Here is a 19,692-nt window from a genome sequence, read left to right as displayed (position 1 = left end):
TGTCTGTTTTCTCCAAAACCTTTCCCCTATGTCTATCTGGTGAAAGAAGCTATATTCAGTACAACCATGATGATGATGATCATTATGATGCATTGTTAGTTGATTTCCTTGCATTTGTCAGCAACAAATAGGTCAACGTAACCTGTATGGTGACAGAGCCTGGCCAGGAGCAGATTTTAATGAAATAGCCTGTGTGGGAAAATGTGTTTTGTATGAACCAGTTCCTGACACCAACATCTGCTTCCTGTACCAGCCTGCTAGCATGCAGCTCACATTCTTCCAGGATTCTCTCACTAAATGCCACTGATCATGGAGAAGGCTGCACTGAGGTCCCAGTAGCCAGGGCGGGGAGATGCTGGCTCAAAGTGGAGCGGCTGAACCCCCCCCCAACTTTTGATATCTGCTCTCAAGTGAGGGAGTGACAGTTGAGTGGGAGTCAAGGTGGAGGTGAAGGTGACAAATTTCAACAAACACCTCCAAGTTAAATCCCAGGCTGGTCTACTCCACAAAACAAAGGACAAGGGACCAGATCCTGAGCTGGGTCAATTGGTATATAGCGCCATTGAAGTCAATCGCCATCAGCCAGTTCACATCCGCTGAGGAGCCAACCTGAAATCAGTGGATTCTCAGGCAAAACTTTAATTTCCCCACAGCTCAGAACATTCTTCTTCTGGTTTGTAAGGATAAGTAAAGACAATAAAAGAGAGAGAGAGAGCTTTGGAGAGAGGGGTTTGGAATTACACTGCTGCTTTGGCAGTTCCTGCGTTATCCCAGTACCAGCACTGGGATATTTATGCTCAGATAGGAAAGTGAAGTTGATCTTCAGTAACAAGCAATGGCCAATAGTTGTTGCCCCTTTTGCCAGGACATTTCAGTGCCTGGCTTGTATAGGCAGCATAGGTTATAGTGGTAAAAAAGCCTCCACAATTGCTCCTGAACATATCTGAGAGTGCATTTTGGGGACAACAATCACTTGTAGGTGCAGATCAACAGAGCCCGATTCTCCCATCTTGAACCTTGAACTTTCATTTGCACATCTGAAGTGCTTGCAAAATGCCAACATGCAGCTCTGCCTCCTCTCTGAAAAGATGGAGGTGACAGAACAAGGTGCAAGGCAGGGGACAGTCAGGCCCCTAGAATTTAGACATTTCAACAACTTATTGTTCTTGCAAGCCTCTGCCCTTCCCCGCCCCGGGGAACTGCCACAACTAGCACCCCCCAAAAGGATTAAAGAGACAAAGAGCAAGTGTAACTCCGACCTCATCCCACCTGCTGCACAGACAGGGACAGGGAGCACACACTACCTCTTCCTGAGTTGAGAGGCAGGAGGTGAGCCCCCTGCTCAATGAGGTCCTTCAGAAGGCACCGTCTCTCTGAGAAGCACAATGCTTCCCATTGTCTCACTTGAGTGGCTCAGCTCTATTCTTTTGCCAGTCCATGCCTCTGCCTCTATTTTTCAGACAGATTTTGCTGCTTGATGGTGTGATTACTTGGTGTTTGTGCAGCTAGAAATCATTATTATGACCAAAAATAAACCCTCATAAGGCCAGTGAATAGCTCAGGGAAATTTCTTCACGTACCTGAGCAGTAATGCTCAGGAGAATCATAGGTTGGGGAGTGCTGGCTCACATGAAGTGAAGACGAGTAAGAGTTGTGCAATATGGGCCTCCATGTGCTAAAGGAAAGGAACTGGGGATGCTTTATATATCTGAGTGTTACATTCCCATGCACAGCATCCCTGGTGCTGTCTGCCCCTTGGCCATCCTGCATTCAGGGGCAGACTCCTCTGGCTGATAGGGCAAGGGATGGGAAATCAGGATCCCGAGTTCTACTTCCCACTTTGGCCTAGATGCGGCCCAGACTTTATGTGGCTGCCAAGTGATGGGGAAGGGAAAAGAGGCTCCTTTCCTTGTGCAGCCAGTGGCAGGATCAGACAAAACCAGTGCCGGGTTTACAATGGCTCCAGTAGCTCCATGGAGCCGGGTCCATGCTGAGAAGGGGTCCTGGCCTGCTCTGCTTACACTGCGCCCCGAGACGCTGCTGTCTCCCCCCTCCCACCAATTGCTCCTCTTGGCCTGCCTGCTGGCTGGCTGAGGGCTCCTCTACACCCCTGGCCCCACTCCCTGCTCCTCTCAGCCCCCTGGCCTGACCCCAGTGCACCTCTGGCTCTGGGCAGTCTCTGCTTCCCACCACCTGTGGGGCCCCACCTATCTCCCTGGAGCTGAGCGACCTGGGACTGGTGCAGAAGCTTGGCCAGTCTCAGCCAGATGTGTGTGTGTGGAACAGTGTGGAGGGCTTGGTTTGGCCCCTCCAGGCAAGTGCGTCTTGAGGGACCCTGGCCGGGGCAGGCCTGGCCTGGCTGATCGCACCACTCCTGAGGGGATGGAGTGATTCCTGGCTCTGGGACCAGCCCTGGCTGCGATACTGGCTCAGCCCAGAAGACACAGTCACCTCCCAGCAGGGCCGGTGAGTGCGGATGGGAGGCAGAGCATGGGGGGGATGGGTCTGTGGGGCGTCTGGGGGTGGGGTGCTGGGCTGTGAAGGGGCGGGGAAGAGCTATATGTGTTGGGGCACTAGGCAGTGGGTGTTTTGTGGGTGGTGCTGGGCAGTTGTGGTGGGGCTGGGGGCAGGGGGTGCAGGGCAGGGGTGGTGGTGTGCAGGGCACTGTGCATTTGTGAGTGGGCCCTGAGGGCCTCTGGCCATAGAGAGTCAGGGGGTGTTGGGGGGAGCGGGGGGCTATGTGGCACAGCATGAGCCTGCCCCTGAGGGGAAGGGACATGCTGGCAGCACAGGGCTGGACAGGCCACTGTGCATCTGGCAACTGACGGTTTGTAAATAGTGTCCTTGCACTGGGCAGAGTGAGGCCACCCCTGCCATGCAAGGCCCCATTGCCTCTGGCTGGCCGCTTGCTCTGGGGACTGACCTCCCTGCACCATGCTCCACTGTCTCCATGAGGGCCCACAAAAGGTTAATCCAGACCTGGCCAAAACTGTAGCCCCCGCTCTCAGGGAAGTGCAATGTTCTCACTGGGAGCACAGCTTTCTGAAAGCTTGTGAAGTAGGCAGCACCCTCCCCCCCTAGGATGACCAGATGTCCCAATTTTATATGGACAGTCCCAATATTTGGGGCTTTTTCTTATATAGGCTTCTATTACCCCCCAACTCTTTGTCCTGATTTTTCACACCTGCTGTCTGGTCACCCTCTTCCCCCAATGCATTGGTGGGGTAGGGTATGCTGCAGCCTTCAAAGAAGTGTAGAATCTGTGTGCTCCCCTGCACTCAGGAGCACACTGGAAAGTACTCTGCCCTGTGCAGGCACCACATCTCTGATACTTCCTCTGGGGCATTGCCATTTCTCTCTGTCCCCAATGCAGGGCTCTGCCTATATGGCACAATCTACCCTTACTGACTATGGACAACATACTTCACCTCACTTTCCCCATCTGGGGTTAATAATGTACTTCCCTGCCTCATAGGAGTCTCTGAGGCCCAGGTCATTAAATGTCGTGAATCTCGTTTTGATCCTGGGTTCACGGATAAGCCCGGGAAAATTCCTTCTTCCTCTTTGGGTGCCCAGAATTCTGGCTCTGCTTCTATTATCTGCAACCTCTGCTATTCTGCTCTCTCTGCCTCTGTGCAGTGCTGGACTTTGCCAACAAACATCACCCCTGTGTCAGATATTCCATCCCACAGCAGTGGTGGGCCTCTTCCCAATATTCAGAATACCCAGGAGAAAATGAAACGGGCTAAACTTGTGGTGTTAATCTGCCAGGTTTTCATTTCAGGGATAACAACATTTTACGGGCTGGAGGAGTCGCTACTTGCATTGAACTATGATTCTCTTCTTTCTTCAGCTACTCCAGCCCCAGGAATGAATGCCACATTGGGGTGTTTGTATTACACAAGGCTATAACCTCTGTTCCAGTGGCATGTGTGTATGTAAGTAGGGACAGGATAGCTTTATAACAGACAAGCAAACCCCTTCTTGGAAAAAGGATGACTTGTTTTTAAGAGTTCCCTTTTAGTACATTACCTGCTTGTGGGCCAGCATCCAAACTGGCACAACTCTAGATGATCATGATCGCGTTTCCACCATTGCAAGAAGTGGGATGCTGCCCAGTCTCAGCAAAGGTGCCATTGGTTTTTTTATATCTTCTCTAGACATACACTAATACTTTGCTTTTCTATAGAGTCTTCCATCTGAGGATCTTAAAGCACTTTACAAATATGAATCAATTAAGTCTCACAGCATCCTTGTTACATACATTAGATAGGCATTAGAGTGCCCACTTTAAACATGGTGAAACTGAGGCTCAAAAAGGCTTAAGTAACTAACACAAGATAGCACAAAGAAGCAGTAGCAGAGTTAGAAAGAGAACCCAGGTCTCCTTACTCTAGTCCCCTCCTCTAATCACTAGAAACATTCCCCCACAATTATTATTACAATTTATTAATTGTAAACAACCACAAGTGAGACCAAGCCCCTGCCCAAGGACTTTACATTCTAATCCAGACAGACACCACACTAATAATGTAAGGAGTGTATGGGAGGGTAGGAGCAGACAGTCAGAGAAGATTAATCTTATACAATATTGTAACTAATCTTTGGCCACTCAGAAATTCCTGGCATCAGGGAGGATGGAACTCAGATTATCCTGCTTCAAAAGTACAGACCCTTGCTACTTGAGCTGAAGGAGAATCTACATTAACAACAAACAGTATAGGGCATATGACATGGAGTTAAGAGTTCTGAATCATCCAGTAGAAGGCTGTGGCTCACATACATACTAGCCAATTCATATGACTATCCTGTAACTGTTGCCCATATTGTTGTTCTAAAAATCTTCCAATCACATCATCATCACATTTTCAGTGCTTTACTGTCTAACATCACACGTTAAAAATGGACTAGCCTAGCTGTGCCATATTGCTTCATGTCAGGTAAGGACATTTTAGTATTTCATGTTATTTCACTTTGAAAGGGAAAACTATTCTGTACTCAGAAGGGAGATGCCAGTGGAAAGCAGCCGTTTTATTAGTTCTTGGGATGGATTTTGCCAGCAGAAGCATATGGTAAAGCATTAACTTTTCCCTACGAACAATAGTCAGTCTTCTTTAACCCTCCAGCCTCTTCTTGGAGCCACAATTAGTCAAAGAAGGAAGCATAAATAATCTGGGTGGCAACAGCGTGTTATCTGGGGACGAAAGCCCCATCAGAGAGCCAGCTGAGGGTGAACTGAGAGCTAAGAAGATTGGTTGCATATATTTATCTGAGCTGTTTTACACAAGCTCATTTTCACTTGGCATTTTACTAATCGCTTTTCTTTACTTTTTTATTTCTCCAAAAGAAAAATCCAAATCCAAACATTTCTTAAAATATGCAAAGCCCGACGGTGCTAAATCACATCTGAAGGACGTGCTTTGAAAATAGCTTCATTTCCTTCCAAGAAATGGAACCCGACCAATTTATTTAAAAATGTTCCATATCAGCGGGTCAGGGAGGGGCAGAATTTATCTGCCAACAGCCAAGTGGGTTTTCCAGGACTGGGGAATAGTTTGACCCATACTATTCTGTTCCATTTCATCTCTTCAGCTCCCATGAATTGTTTATACCTGCAGGGTTATGTTCAGGATCCCTGGAACAACATAAAAATGGATGGTAAAAATGATGTCCTCAAAAGGACAAAAGCTGTTGCTGATGTAAGCAAAGCTCAAGCAAACAGACCTTCCGCTGGAGAGAACTCTGCCGAGGGCAACTTTGGGAAGGGTCAGATCCCGATCCAAACATCATGGTTAGGAACTGCCTCAAACTTGGCTAAGTTTGGTTCTGGGCCAGTGGCTACTAAACACAGCTTGATTGTATGAAAGCTTTGGATGCCTTAAGAAACACCTAGGGTTTCTCCCAGCAGACTCGGTGTTGCAAGGCGAGTTGTTCCCAATGCAGCAATGCTATACAAGCATCCTCACTGTGTATCAGTATTTACTGCTGTTTGTATCATGAGGCTGCAGAATTGCACTGATATTAGAACCCTAAAAACAAATTCAGGAGTCTTAATTGCCCTGCAGGCTGCGGGATAGTTCTATGAGAAGTGTAAATGACCCACAAACTTGGTGACTGGCCACACCACCTAAACCTAAATAAGCTGAAGTTCTTTAGAAAGGAATCCCATAGTTCTGAGCAGAAGAGTAAGGACAGGTATTATTATTATTATTTATATTGCTGTAGTGCTTAGAAGTCCCTGTCACGGTCCAGGACTCCATGGTGCTAGATAGCAGTCACTTCATTATCTGGCATCACAGACAAAAAGATGATTCCTGCTGCAATAGAGAACTGACATACTAAGGAAGCAAAACTCCTGATGTTTTCAGGCTTCAGCCCATTGACACTGTGGTGAGGACAGAATCTGTGATAATTTATGAGCGCCTCTACTGCTGCAAACATCCAAGCCTTCTCTTTTCTCCATAACTCTAGAGGTTCAGCAATTGGGTGTGTCTATCTGTATTTCTGGGGACATCCTATCAGAATAAAATACCATCCTGTACAGAAAATAAAAGATCAGACTGGAAGATACAATGGCCAATTATAGACATGGTGACTCTTAACAGATAAAGTGATGTTTTAGAATTGTTTATTTTCTTTAACAAGTAGCCAAGTGCAGCCTTATTCCTAAGCTTTAAAGGTTTTAGATCCTGGTTTTAGAGCCTTGTTTCTAAATAACTAGGATATTTCATTCTGTTCTATGTGTTTACCCCTAATGAACCAACTAATTTATGGTGCAGCTGGATGTAAAGTTTCCTTGCAGTCCTCAGGGCATTGTATTGCTGTGCACTCTGCATTGTTATTATGTGGATTGTGATAAAACCTAGAGTGCCCAGTTAGAATCAGAGCATTGTATAAGTACAAGGTAAGGTGCCCTCTTCCTAAGAAGAGGCAGCTTGAACTCAGTCATTATTTTTGTTTTTTTCTTGTATGTGTAATTTATTCAGTGGCTTACATTCTAGGATATTTATATTGGTGGCAGATGACCCACTAAGTGTTTGCTTCTGTTCCCGCAAGGTCTTACCATTGATTTCAACAGGATCAGGTCCTGAACATTTGAGTTTCAGTTCAAAGAGGCACTCAGAAATTCAGAAGCTTTTCTCATCCCTATCTGCCTGAGTAATTTGGCTGAGAGTCTCACAAGACCAAGCTTTTCACATCTTTCCACTTTGCATCAAAGCAACTAAATCAGAAGTTGACAGGCACTAAAGAAATCAATAAGTAAAGACATCTTAGAAGAGCCCAGTTCTTCCTGTTTTTGGCTAGGTCATTATACAGCAAAAGAAGCCTCTGGAATGGGAGTTCATTGGTTTCTCCTCAAATCCAAGTTAAGAGGGCCACAAGAAGCAGAAAAAATGAAACATTAGTTTGTAAACTTAGCTAAATATTTAACATGCATAAAGAGCCCATAGGCTTTAGTTCAAGCCTTGAGCAGTTCTTAGTCTATCCAAACTGAGACTCATCTCTGATCTATAGGTATTAATATTTGAAATATTTGCTACATTCCCTCTACAAAGGAAGGTTCTATTCTTCTGAGGTTCTACTACCATACCTATCACTGTGGTATCTGAGTGCCTCACATGGAGATGTTTTTTTCAAAGATTCCAGGAAGTCTATTTTTTTTTTTTAAATATTACCTTCCCTTGTCTCTTGTCTTCCCAAGAAAGACCAAGACAGACTCTCTTGACAGTGCAAGAGCAGCAAAGAGTCCTGTGGCGCCTTATAGACTAACAGACGTATTGGAGCATGGGCTTTTGTGGGTGAATACTCACTTTGTTGGATGCATGTCAAGTGGGTATTCACTCACGAAATCTCATGCTCCAATATGTCTGTTAGTCTATAAGGTGCCACAGGACTCTTTGCTGCTTTTACAGATCCAGACTAACACAGCTACCCCTCTGATACTTGACAGTGCAGTGTCTCTACTCTCATCTTCTTACTGCCTCCCTCAGGGTTGGAGGCATCTGTCAGTTACTTGGGAATGTTCTTTCTTAGGGAACTGTTTCTTGCTTCTCCAGTTGTGAAAGAGTATCTTTCATTTTTTTACATATTTATTATTTTTACCATTAGGCTTGGATGATTTCCAGTAATGAATATGCCCTTAAACAATTCCAAAGAAACAACCAAGAAGCCCTGCATGGGAAATCAATGCAGACAGACTTAAAAAATGCCTTTTAAACCTTTAATGAAGGCCAGGACTTTGGAATAGAAGCCCCTACTGTGAAGTTGGATGTATATATAATGGGAGGGAACTTATTGAATTTCTAGATATAAAAATTTATCAATGAATCCAATGTAAATTATGAACAGAGTTTTTTTTCTAAAGTGCAAATAAATTCTTCACTGAACCAAGATTTAGCCAAATGAAAAAGTTGCGTAGCCGCCAAACCCAAGGAATGGAAGAATGTAACACATGCCTTTGTGCCTTTAAAAAGAACCACACACACTGTTTTTTCATCTAGCACAATTCTCTCCACTGCTTCCATATTGAAAATACAAATGTATGGACAGTTGGGTGGGCAAGTGGAATTATTTCATGCTGCTCTACATAGGGAATCAAAGAGCAGTATGATTGCTCAAAGCTCCAGTATGAAACTGGAAACAAGACTGTTGAGAGTCTTTGGATTAAGTTTAGAGGCGAGAGCAACAAGGGTGATGTCATGGTGGGCGTCTGCTATAAACCACCAGACCAGGAGGATGAGGTAGATGAGGCTTTCTTTGGACAACTAACAGAAGTTTCCAGATCACAGGCTCTGGTTCTCATGGGGGAGTTCAATCACCCTGGCATCTGCTAGGAGAGCAATACAGCAATACAGTACACAGACAATTCAGGAAGTTTTTGGAGAATTGGGGACAACTTTCTGGTGCAAATGCTGGAGGAGCCAGCTAGAGGCCATGCACCCTTGACCTGCTGCTCACAAACAGGGAAAAATTGTTAGGGGAAGTAGAAGTGAGTGGCAACCTGGGCAGCAGTGACCATGAGATGGTTGAGTTCAGAACCCTGACAAAAGGAAGAAAGGAGAGCAGCAGAATATGGACCCTGGACTTCAGAAAAGCAGACTTTGACCCCCTCAGGGAACTGATGTGAGGCTAATATGATGAGGGAAAGGAATTCAGGAGAGCTGGCTGTATTTTAAAGAAGCCTTATTGAGGTTGCAGGAACAAACCATCCCAATATGCATAAAGAATAGCAAATATGGTAAGGCAACCAGCTTGGCTTAACAGAGAAATCTTTGGTGAGCTTAAACACAAAAGGAAGCTTACAAGAAGTGGAAACTTGGATAGATGACTAGGGAGGAGTATAAAAATATTGCTTGAGCATGCACGGGTGTGATGAGGAAGGCCATAGCACAATTGGAGTTGCAGCTAGCAAGGAATGTAAAGGGTAAACAGAAGGGTTTCTACAGGTATGTTAGCAACAAAAAGGTGGTCAGGGAAAGTGAGGAGAGTTGCAGCACTGTAAACCCACTGGAGAGTTGCAGAGCTGTAAACCCACCACCAACGCTGCAACTTACTCACCGTCCACACTTGCAGGGCACATACAGCGCTGCATCTCCCTGGCTACAGCGCTGGTTGTACTCCTGCTCTGCCTCAGGTATAAGGATTGCAGCGCTGGTGATGCAGCGCTGCTCCGCAAGTGTGGCCACCGAAAGCGCTGTAATTGGCCTCCAGGGTATTAGGAGGTATCCCAGAATGCCTGTTCACAACAAACCGGAAGAGTGGCTGAACTCCGGGCTCCCTGGAGCTGCTTATCTAAAAAACAAGCACAGCTCCTCTTTGCTCAAGAAGAGGCAGGCAAGGGAATTGCTTTGGAATGTTCACAGCTGTTTGCTTGAGTAGAGAAGCCACACGGCAGAGGGGGCGGGAGGAATCCGTGTTGGAGCAGCTGCTTATGTGGTCTGAAGGCTATTTAGGAGTGCATAATTTACATTTAGTGAATAAGAGAGGGGTGGGGGAAGGGGTCGAAACTTTTAAAATGATTGAAGGTAGGTGCTGTGTATCTTCCAGTCCTTAGAACTTGCAAGGCAGGGATCTGACACAGTGTCAGCTCCAAAAATCCACTCTCTCTGTCTCCCCCATGCTCCCTGTCACACTCCACCCCACCCCCCTCTTTTGAAAAGCACGTTGTAGCCACTTGAACGCTGGGATAGCTGCCCACAATGCACCACTCCCAACAGCGCTGCAAATGCTGCAGATGTGGCCACACTGCAGCGCTGGTAGCTGTCAGTGTGGCCACACTGCAGCGCTTTCCCTACACAGCTGTACGAAGACAGCTTTAACTCCCAGCGCTGTACAGTTGTAAGTGTAGCCATGGCCACAGGGACCCTTACTGAATAGGGAAGGCAACCTAGTGACAATTAATGTGGAAAAAGCTGAAGTACTCAGTTTTATTTTTGCCTTGGTCTTCACTGGCAAGGTCAGCTCCCAGACTGCTTCAATGGGAAGCACAGTGTGGGGAGGAGGTGAGCAGCCCCCAGTGGTGAAAGAACAGGTTAAGGACTGTTTAGAAAAGCTGGACGAGCACAAGTCCATGGGGCTGGATGCAGTGCATCCGAGGGTGCTGAAGGAGTTGGCTGATGTGACTGCAGATCCATTGGCCGTTATCTTTGAAAACTCATGGCAATCGAGGGATGTCCCAGGTGATTGGAAAAAGGCAAATATAGTGCCCATCTTTAAAAAAGGCAAGAAGGAGAATCTGGGGAACTACAGACTGGTCAGCCTCACCTCAATCCCTGGAAAAATCATGGAGCAGGTCCTCAAAGGAATCCATTTTGAAGCACTTGGAGGAAAGGAAGGTGATCAGGAACAGTCAACATGGATTCACCAAGGGCAAGTCATGCCTGACCAACCTGATTGCCTTCTGTGATGAGATAACTGGCTCAGTGGATATAGGGAAAGTGGTGGATGTGATACACCTTGATTTTAGCAAAGCTTTTGGTATGGTCTCCCATGGTATTCTTGCCAGCAAGTTAAAGAAATATCAATTGGATGAATAGGCTATAAGGTGGATAGAAAGCTGGCTAGAGTATCCGGCTCAATGGGTAGTGATCAATGGTCCGATGTCTAGTTGGCAGTTGGTATCAAGCAGAGTGCCTCAGGGAGTTTTGTTCAACATCTTCATTAATGATCTGGATGATGGCATGAGTTGCACCCTCAGCAAGTTTGTGGATGACTCTAAGATGGGGGGAAGAGATAGATATGCTGGAGGGTAGGGATAGGGTCCAGAGTGACATAGACAAATTGGAGAATTGGGCCAAAAGAAAACAGATGAGGTTCAACAAGGACAAGTGCAGAGTCCTCCACTTAGGACAGAAGAGTCCCAGGCACAGCTACAGGCTATGACTGACTGGCTAAGCGGCAGTTCTGCACAAAAAGACTGGGGATTACAGTGGAAGAGAAGCTGGATATGAGTCAACAGTGTGCCCTTGTTGCCAAGAAGGCTAACAGCATATTTGGCTGCATTAGTAGGAGCATTGCCAGCAGATTGAGGAAAGTGATTATTTCCCTCTATTAGACACTGGTGAGGCCACATGTGGAGTATTGCGTCCAGTTTTGGGCCCTTCACTACAGAAAGGATGTGGACAAATTGGAGAGAGTCCAGTAGAGGGCAACAAATATGATTAGGGGACTGGGGCACATGACTTTTGAGGAGAGGCTGAGGGAACGGATCTTATTTAATCTGCAAAAGAGAAGAGTGAGGGGGGATTTGATAGCAGCCTTCAACAACCTGAATGGGAGTTCCAAAGAGGATGGAGCTCAGCTGTTCTCAGTGGTAGCAGATGACAGAACAAGGAGCAACGGTCCCAAGTTGCAGTGGGGGAGGTTTAGGTTGGATATTAGGAAAAACTATTTCACTAGGAGGGTGGTGAAGCACTAGAATGGGTTACCTAGGGAGTTGATGGAATCTTCATCCTTAGAGGTTTTTAAGGCCTGGCTTGACAAAGCCCTGACTGGGATGATTTAGTTGGGGTTGATGTTGCTTTGAGCAGGGGGTTGAACTAGATGACCTCCTGAGGTCTCTTGCAACCCTAATTTTCTATGATTCTATGACCTGAATTTGAGAGTCAGGCTTGTTCCTTTCTCTTCTGGTGGGCAGGGGCTGAGACTCTACAGTACACCATGAGAGGGGTGAGAAAAAGGAAAATATAACCATGCAAGGGAGAGAAAAGGCTAACAATAAACACTATGTGAGGCAGTAATACTTCAGGTCCATTGGGAACATGATATGATACCCCAGCTCCATCCCCATTTCCCAAAGGTTTCAGATATCTCATTCCCATCCACTGAAATACAACCACCTCTGGGGTAGAATGCTGCAGCACCAACCTTCCCTTGCTCAGCCCCTAGGGGTGAGAAGGAAGTTCTCTTTGCATGAGCCATTGAATTTTTAGTCTCTTACGGTATGTCTACACTGCAGTTAGTCACCCGTGACTGGCCCTTGTCAGCTGACTTGGGCTCACTGAGGCTAAGGGGATGTTTAACTGCAGTGTAGATGGTCGCGCTTGGGCTGCAGTCTGAGTCCTGGGCTTCTTATATTTTGCAGGGTCCTAGAACCTAGGGTCCAGCCCAAGCCTGAATGGCTACACTGCAATTAAGCTGTGCCTTAGCCTGAGCTCTGCGAGCATGAGTCAGCTGGCACAGGCCAGCCATGAGTTTTTAATTGCAGTGTAGACGTACCCTCGGATGAGATTACCATCAAAAAGGCCATCTATTGCTATTTGCGCTGGTGGTTTCAGTGATGTGGACACCTATCCATTCGGAACTGGGATGAGACCGACCAGTTCATTACACAGACATTTGCTTTCTTTGATTCATAAAAGCAACTTTATTCCTCTGCTAGGTTTCCCCAGCTCTATTGCATCAGAGCCCTTTGCAGAAGGTCATGAGGTTTATCTCACGAATGAATTATTTGCAAATGGAGTTGGTTTGTGGATAACTAAGTCTTCCCTACTGCATGAGCTGTCAACAGAAACCCAATGGCCTTGGTACCTTGTGGGTTTAAGTATGTAGTAGATATTATCGCTATTCTGAGTCTGATGCGTCCCATGTATTTACATTAATTAAATCATTTCATTTGCAACTTGGCAATGGAAGAGAGCTTGAAAAGAGGCATCTGTGCACATCTGGATTTCATTAGAGTTGAACATTAATCTCTTTATGCCTTATAAGCACCACGTTAGTGTTATACAATTTTGGATTTACTAAATGGCATTCTCAGAACTGGCTGGTGGAAAAAACAGGCTAATCAGCAGTGACCCTTACAAAGTACACAGCATGAAAAGAAGTCCCCTGCTTGCATCACTCACCACCTGCCAACTGGAATGGGGACAGCATGAATACTTCCAAGTAGAATCCACCTTCCAATGCCTGCTTAAAACTTGAGATATGCTTACGAAAGATTCAAGCAACCCCAAACTTTGGAAAGCAACATTCCAGAATCAAAACCTGGATCTAAACTTCATAATCCTCAGGGGAGTAACTCTGGATTTTACACAACCATTGTAAATGGAGAGAGGATTTGGCCAAATAAGTGCCTTTTATTTTTGCTAGTTTTTGAGAGGGCAGCAAGACATGGGTGGAATTGTAAGAGAGGCAGTTGGAGACATATCACTGAACAGGTGGTGAAAGACTAGGGTGGAGACAGAGGTTTGGGAGTGATCAGCATAAAGGTATTATTTGAATTTGTGCAAGGAACATGGAGTAAAAGAGCAGTGAGAGGGCTGAGAACAGATAATGGGAGAAGCTAACTTAATGAGGTGAAGGAGGAGTTGCCCACGGAGGTGGTGAAGGAGAGATTAGAGAGAGACAAAGAGATCTGAGAGTATATAGTACTGCTAATTCTCAATAGGCTTATCTCAGGAAGACATTTTTTTCCATAGGATGAACTTGTATAAAAGAGTGGCATTGTGAATGGGGAGGTAACACTTTCTTCTAGAGCACCCACAACTGGTCACTCTCTAACTGTGTCTACACTACAACAAAAGGTGTGTTCTTAACTAAGGTTAGCTAAATCAAGTTAAAATAGCATTGAAGACTCGGCAACTCAGGTTAGCAGCTTGAGATGATAGATTGCAGGCCATCGGGCTGTTTTGATATATCAATTCTTATGTCTCTATTTCTAGTGCAGCATTAAAGAACTGTCAATGGGCAATGGGAAACATTGAGAAATGTTTTATTTCAAGATGATTCTGCAATTTTTCATATATTATTTTCTGTCTTCTGCTTTATCTGTTTGTTTTGTTTAGTTTTGTTTGATCACTGGGGGCATTCTTGTGAAAACAGAGTCAGGTGAAATTGGGAACAGTGCCATGGTACATTACCAGGTGCAGAAGACCCAGGAATGATGGGAACAAACCCTAAAGAAGTGTACTGACTACCCCCAGATTTCCACACAGCTCTACGCTTTATCAATCCCTCCAGTGTCTTGAGTGTTTTTGTTGCATTTCTCTGAATTCTTTGCAACTTGTCAAAATCTGTCTGGTATTCAGTACTGAGAACCTCAATACAACATCCTAGTTGCATTTGTACCAGACATATAGAGAGGGACTATGCTCTGTGATATGCTAGTAGTCATTAAATTACTCCTATCTGCTATCTACCAGTCCTGGCAGTATTTCCCCACAACATACACCCCCCACACACAAATCCACAAAGTTCTTTGACTTGTCACATCTCCAATAAAGGCTGCAGGCAACTCCAAAAACAGAACAAAGCAAACATTTCAATAAGAATTATGAAAAATAAGTTATCACAAAAACATCCTGTTTTCCTTCAGATTCTCTCTCTCTCTCTCACTATAGGCTACACCCCACCCTGCCTGTTTTCAGAGAGACTGATTATGGGCACTGGGTTTTGGAAACTTTCTCAGTCACTTTTCCAATTCTTATCTGAACAGCCTGTTTGTTCACTATGGGGTGGAGGATGAGAGGTGTAGAAGGGGAAGAGAATGGGGTGAGAGAGAATGGCTCCCCCTCCCCCAGCACTTTCATGTGTAGTCTCTGACAACCTCAGTGAGAGGGGAAATAGGAAACAGCATCATTTTCTGATCCCAGTGACTGAAACATTTACTGGTAAATCTGGGCCCCTGGCAGTGATATATATTCCTGCTAAAACACACATGGCAGGCCAGCGCCTGTGTAATGGGGTTGATGATACCCTCTTGTACCACGGTGATGAGGGTACCCCTGAGACTATATATACATTAAAGCTCTAACCAGGGGCACCTACAGAAGGAGGGGTATTTGCCGACTTGCAAATCTCCAATTTTCATCCATGGGCAATGAATGATGTGCAGATCAGGCCATTCTTTAGGGACCATCTCTGAAAGACCACACCTACAAAATTCTATTTCTATTTAGAGATGGTAGTTCTGGAATAAAGTACTGGAGCACAGTGGGTGTGATGACTGCAAGTGAGGGTAGCATGGGAGTGAGTGAATGAGTGTAAGATTGGGGGCTGTGTGAATGCGTGTAAGTGTGTACTAGTACAATGTGAGTGTAAATAGAAGTGGATGTTTCTGACTGTACTACAGAAGAGTACAGATTTGAATGTGTATGTAGATTTAGTAGTGTAATATCAGCATGTGGGTTTCTGGAATGGTAGCATAGGTATCCGTGAAGGAGTGTGTAATTGGTCTGAGTAAGTGCACTGGTGTAATGTAGGAATGTGTGCAGATGTAATGTAGGTGTTTATGAGTGTACATGTGAATTGGTGTCATGTTGATGTCTGAAGATGACAGTACAGATGAAATCAAGGAGGCTATGGAGGCAGTTGTCATATAGGTGTGCTGATATCAGATACTCTTGTGGCTGTGTCTAGGTGTGAGCGGCTGTAACATGCATAGTTGTCTGAGAACAGCAAATCAGCTAAGCAGTTTCCTTCCTTATTTCTCATACCAAGATGCAATTTGTATAGAACTAAACAATTCTACACGCAGCACAACAATCAGCGGTTAGACCCAATGCTTCCCCTAAGGATCCTGGGGTGGAAAAGGGCTAGTTTGCTACTATGGATTTTTTTTTTAAAAATGCACATATTTTAAAAAATAAGTCAGAATCCTACATAGATTATGAATAAGGGGACTTAGCATCTCTTGGCTAATTAGAGTGAATGTCCACTAGGTCTTCAGACTGGTGGCTAAAAATTTTTTTAATAAACACTGATGTGTTCATCATCTGATATATGTAATCAGAAGATGCAGTCTGACTAGTGTTTGTTTAGAATAGAAGCTCTTGGCTCACATCCATTGAAGTCCCGGTAGCAGTGTAACACGTTACCACATAGGAGATTTGTGTGCAGTGCGGGGGTAGTCCCAGGACTTTCTCCTTTCCAAGATCTGTGCAGCTAAGGCTCAATGAAGAGGGGCAGATTGGAGAAGCACTCCACATTCAAACATTGACCTCAGCTTCATGCAATTGGAAATTTCAGGAGAACCTGATATTTTCTATACTTATTTTGGTTCTGGTCCCAGTTGGAACTCAGATACAGAGATGCTCAAAAATAACTTGAAGAAAAAGATAAGCCATATACAATTTTGTTCACCAGCAGAACTTTACAAAGCCTTTGACAACCCTTTGTATTTAGTTGCTAGAACACAGAGGAGCCAGAAGACACTGCCAGTCACTATATCTCCCATGCTGGCCATGTTCTAAAAACAACCAAGAGATTTCATTTCTAAATGTTTGCTATGTAATTCATATTTGAATAACATGACTCAAAGCTAAATAGTAATACCCTGAAAAAGTTGATTTCAGCAAATTAAAAGTTTTTTTTAAGAGTAAACGTGATAGATTTTCTCTTCTCTTCTATAAGGCACGTGTAAATTACTGGGAGTCACTAAAATATGCTATTACAAATTTTCTTTCAAGATCCATTTGACTGACTGTATGGACAATTAGATCTTGGAGAAATGTGTTTTGTTAGTTAGGATATAGTTCTTTTGAGAAGCTGTGCATATTACTAGTGAAGCTCCTTGCTGTTTTATTGTGTCTCTCAAGTGAATTCTTTATTATCTGCAGGGCCACTGCCTGCAATATATACCCAGTCAAGCCAACAAAAACATTATGTGAGGCCAACATTACATGACACAGTGTTGTGAAGTGAGGTGGCATATCAGATCAGGCCTCTGATTTTTTTTTTTTTACAGTTTAATTATTTTTCTTGTCACATTCCAGACAATGATGATGTATTATTTTAAAACTAATAAAGACATTACAAAATTAACCCAGCTTTTCTTTCAATTTTAGAAAATGTTCAAGTTTTGAACAAAAGTTCTGGAAGGTTATTTTGTTTGAATCAATTTGCCCATCCCTAATCCTGAAATTCCAGGGGCAAGGAGATACACATATTAATATTCCCTCCTACTTGCCTTTGCTGGCTGGATTTGCTGTCAGAATGATAGAGGAAAGGTGCTGCTATGGAGGATGAAAAGGTAGTGATGCCCCAATATGAAAGGGTAGGAGAAAAGATCAGTTCTGGCCTGGACACAGAGAAACGGAGACCAGAAGTTGAACTTCAGTTCTGATGATATCCCCTCCAGCACTTTGTAACAACTATAGAAGAGACTGGCCCCAGAGAACCCACTGCGCCTAGTGCATAGTGAAACAGGACTAGGGAGGTATCATTAGTGCTGTGTGGATATACAGGCAGGGCAGCAATAATTAATAACATTTTTAGTTCTGCAAAGCTGTAGAGTCTCAGTGCCTTGATTTTGAGATCCCAGATACATGGGGCAAAACCGATAATCAGGCCATTGAAAACATAGCTATCACTAGGATTGCATTGCAAACAGGAAGCTGCAGAGCTCTGACATACCTCTCTTAGCTCAGAGTTCATAATAGGTTTAGATTAGGGTAGCCATTTTTTTGCGTTGAAATTCCCCCTCTCCCCCTGCCAAAAAAAATAGTTTGTTATTTTTCAATGTTAAGAGATATGGCAGAGAACATAGTACCGTCCACCCCCAGCTGCTAGCATAAAGAGCTCCCATTGGCCCACTGCAGCTGTCCTGCTAGCACAATAGATGTGAAGCTTAACCTGCTATTTATGGATGGAGAACTGAATCAACCAGCATTTGAAACATTGTCATGTGATATTTATCTAGTACTTTACATCCCAAAGGATCCCAAACAATACTTAACATAGGAAACACTTCCCCTACCACTGAAATGCAACCACCTCTGGAGTGGAACACATCAGTTGTTTCACAATAAACAGGTACACCACAGAACAGTTTCAGAAAGGAAGAAGAAATTTGTAGCCAAGTGAACCTGCAGGGGGGATTTGGGTTTGTAATAATCCAAGGCAGAATTTTGGTTATCCGGAGACCCGGGCTAATATCTTTACCAAAAATCCCAAGTGAAAAGCATAGAGTGGTGAGTTAAGCATTTCAAAGACTGTTGATGTTACTCTGAATCTAGTGGCATCTACACTTCTCCCTTTGACGCCAAATACCGGATTGTTTATATTACATAGTACTGATTAAATTATATCATGCCATCATTTGTATAGAAATAAACTATTAAGATCAGTGTGACACCAACAGAAACTGCATCTGCTCCTTTCCAGATTTTAGGGATAACTCACATCTTTTATTTTTAGCCATAAAATAGCCCAAGGGCTGATGGAGATTCATTGTTGAATATTAGTGCACAGTGAGATGGAGTAGGGAGATATTTGTATGACCTCCTATTACAGCTTTCTAATGGAGAGAATGACAGGCAGGATACAGGCCAGCTGAATGGCTTGAGAAGTTAAACCTACCATGGGAGACAAAATAATACCTAACAACTTAGATGGAGGCACTGCAACTTGTGGACACCCGGGAAAAAAGACAACAGTTTTCAGACGGATTCTAAGTGGGAATAAACATGGGCTTAGTAAACAGAAGTGGTGGAAAGTTAAGCAAATAAAGAAAACAATGAAGTGGGTAGAAGGAATGTGAAAAAGACCAAGGGATTTGCTTACTGGTTCCTAGCATGGAAACACACAGTTTCTGCAGACAAATTAAAGCACATACGGGAGCCCCAAACACAACTCAGCTGTGCTTTCATCTCCCCTTTAACATGCCAGCTTTGTACTTGCCTTCCCCCACTCCTGCATCCACACTCTTGGGTCTTCTTCGCTCTCTCCCTTGGGCAGATTAGCCTTCTGTTGAGGAGTCATCCTCCTGGCTGGGTGTTGGTCCTTCTGAGTACATGATTTATTCCCAACCTCACATGTTTGTCTATTGCCACAGTTAGAGGGGAGAGGGAAAAATCCCAAGAGGGGGGAGTTGTTACTGGGTCTATTTTACAAGTCCCAATTGTTGAAGTATCAATCAGATAATCCTTGGATTCCGTTAGGTTCTGCCAGCTCCAGAGCACAGGAGCGAGTGACTAGAGCAAGTAACATTGCCTGCTTGCTTTTTCTGATCAGCTGAGAGGGAATCCAGCTAAGTTCCTCCTACTTGCACTGCCTAAATAAGGACACTGACTCACAGTTGGCTACACGGTGCTCCTTTCTGAAAGCACTTAGTGCTAACAGCAATCTTGCTCTTTAACTAAAATGCTGCACAAAGTGAGCATAGAAAAGGAACCTGAACTCGGAGTCTGAGATCACAAGGAGATCCTTCATTCTTGAAATAAGGGGCAGGAGTCCTTGCTTTGCCAAATGCAG

The 19,692-nt window shown here is 44.5% G+C and overlaps 1 protein-coding gene across 1 annotated transcript in view; it reads right to left on the bottom strand.

The window, feature by feature from the left end:
- The window catches only part of LOC115657943 (rho GTPase-activating protein 20-like), a 67,173-nt gene extending 47,727 nt beyond the window's left edge, over positions 1-19,446 (bottom strand). Inside the window, exon 1 of the mRNA XM_030576313.1 lies at positions 19,120-19,446. Within this exon, the coding sequence (XP_030432173.1) occupies positions 19,120-19,200 (81 nt within the window). The 5' untranslated portion in view covers positions 19,201-19,446. The remainder of the gene's footprint in view (positions 1-19,119) is intronic.
- Positions 19,447-19,692: the final 246 nt, after the last annotated feature.

The sequence above is a fragment of the Gopherus evgoodei genome, chromosome 9 (assembly GCF_007399415.2).
Source record: "Gopherus evgoodei ecotype Sinaloan lineage chromosome 9, rGopEvg1_v1.p, whole genome shotgun sequence".
Classification (NCBI taxonomy): domain Eukaryota; kingdom Metazoa; phylum Chordata; order Testudines; family Testudinidae; genus Gopherus; species Gopherus evgoodei.
This window is presented reverse-complemented; position numbering and strand designations above follow the sequence as displayed.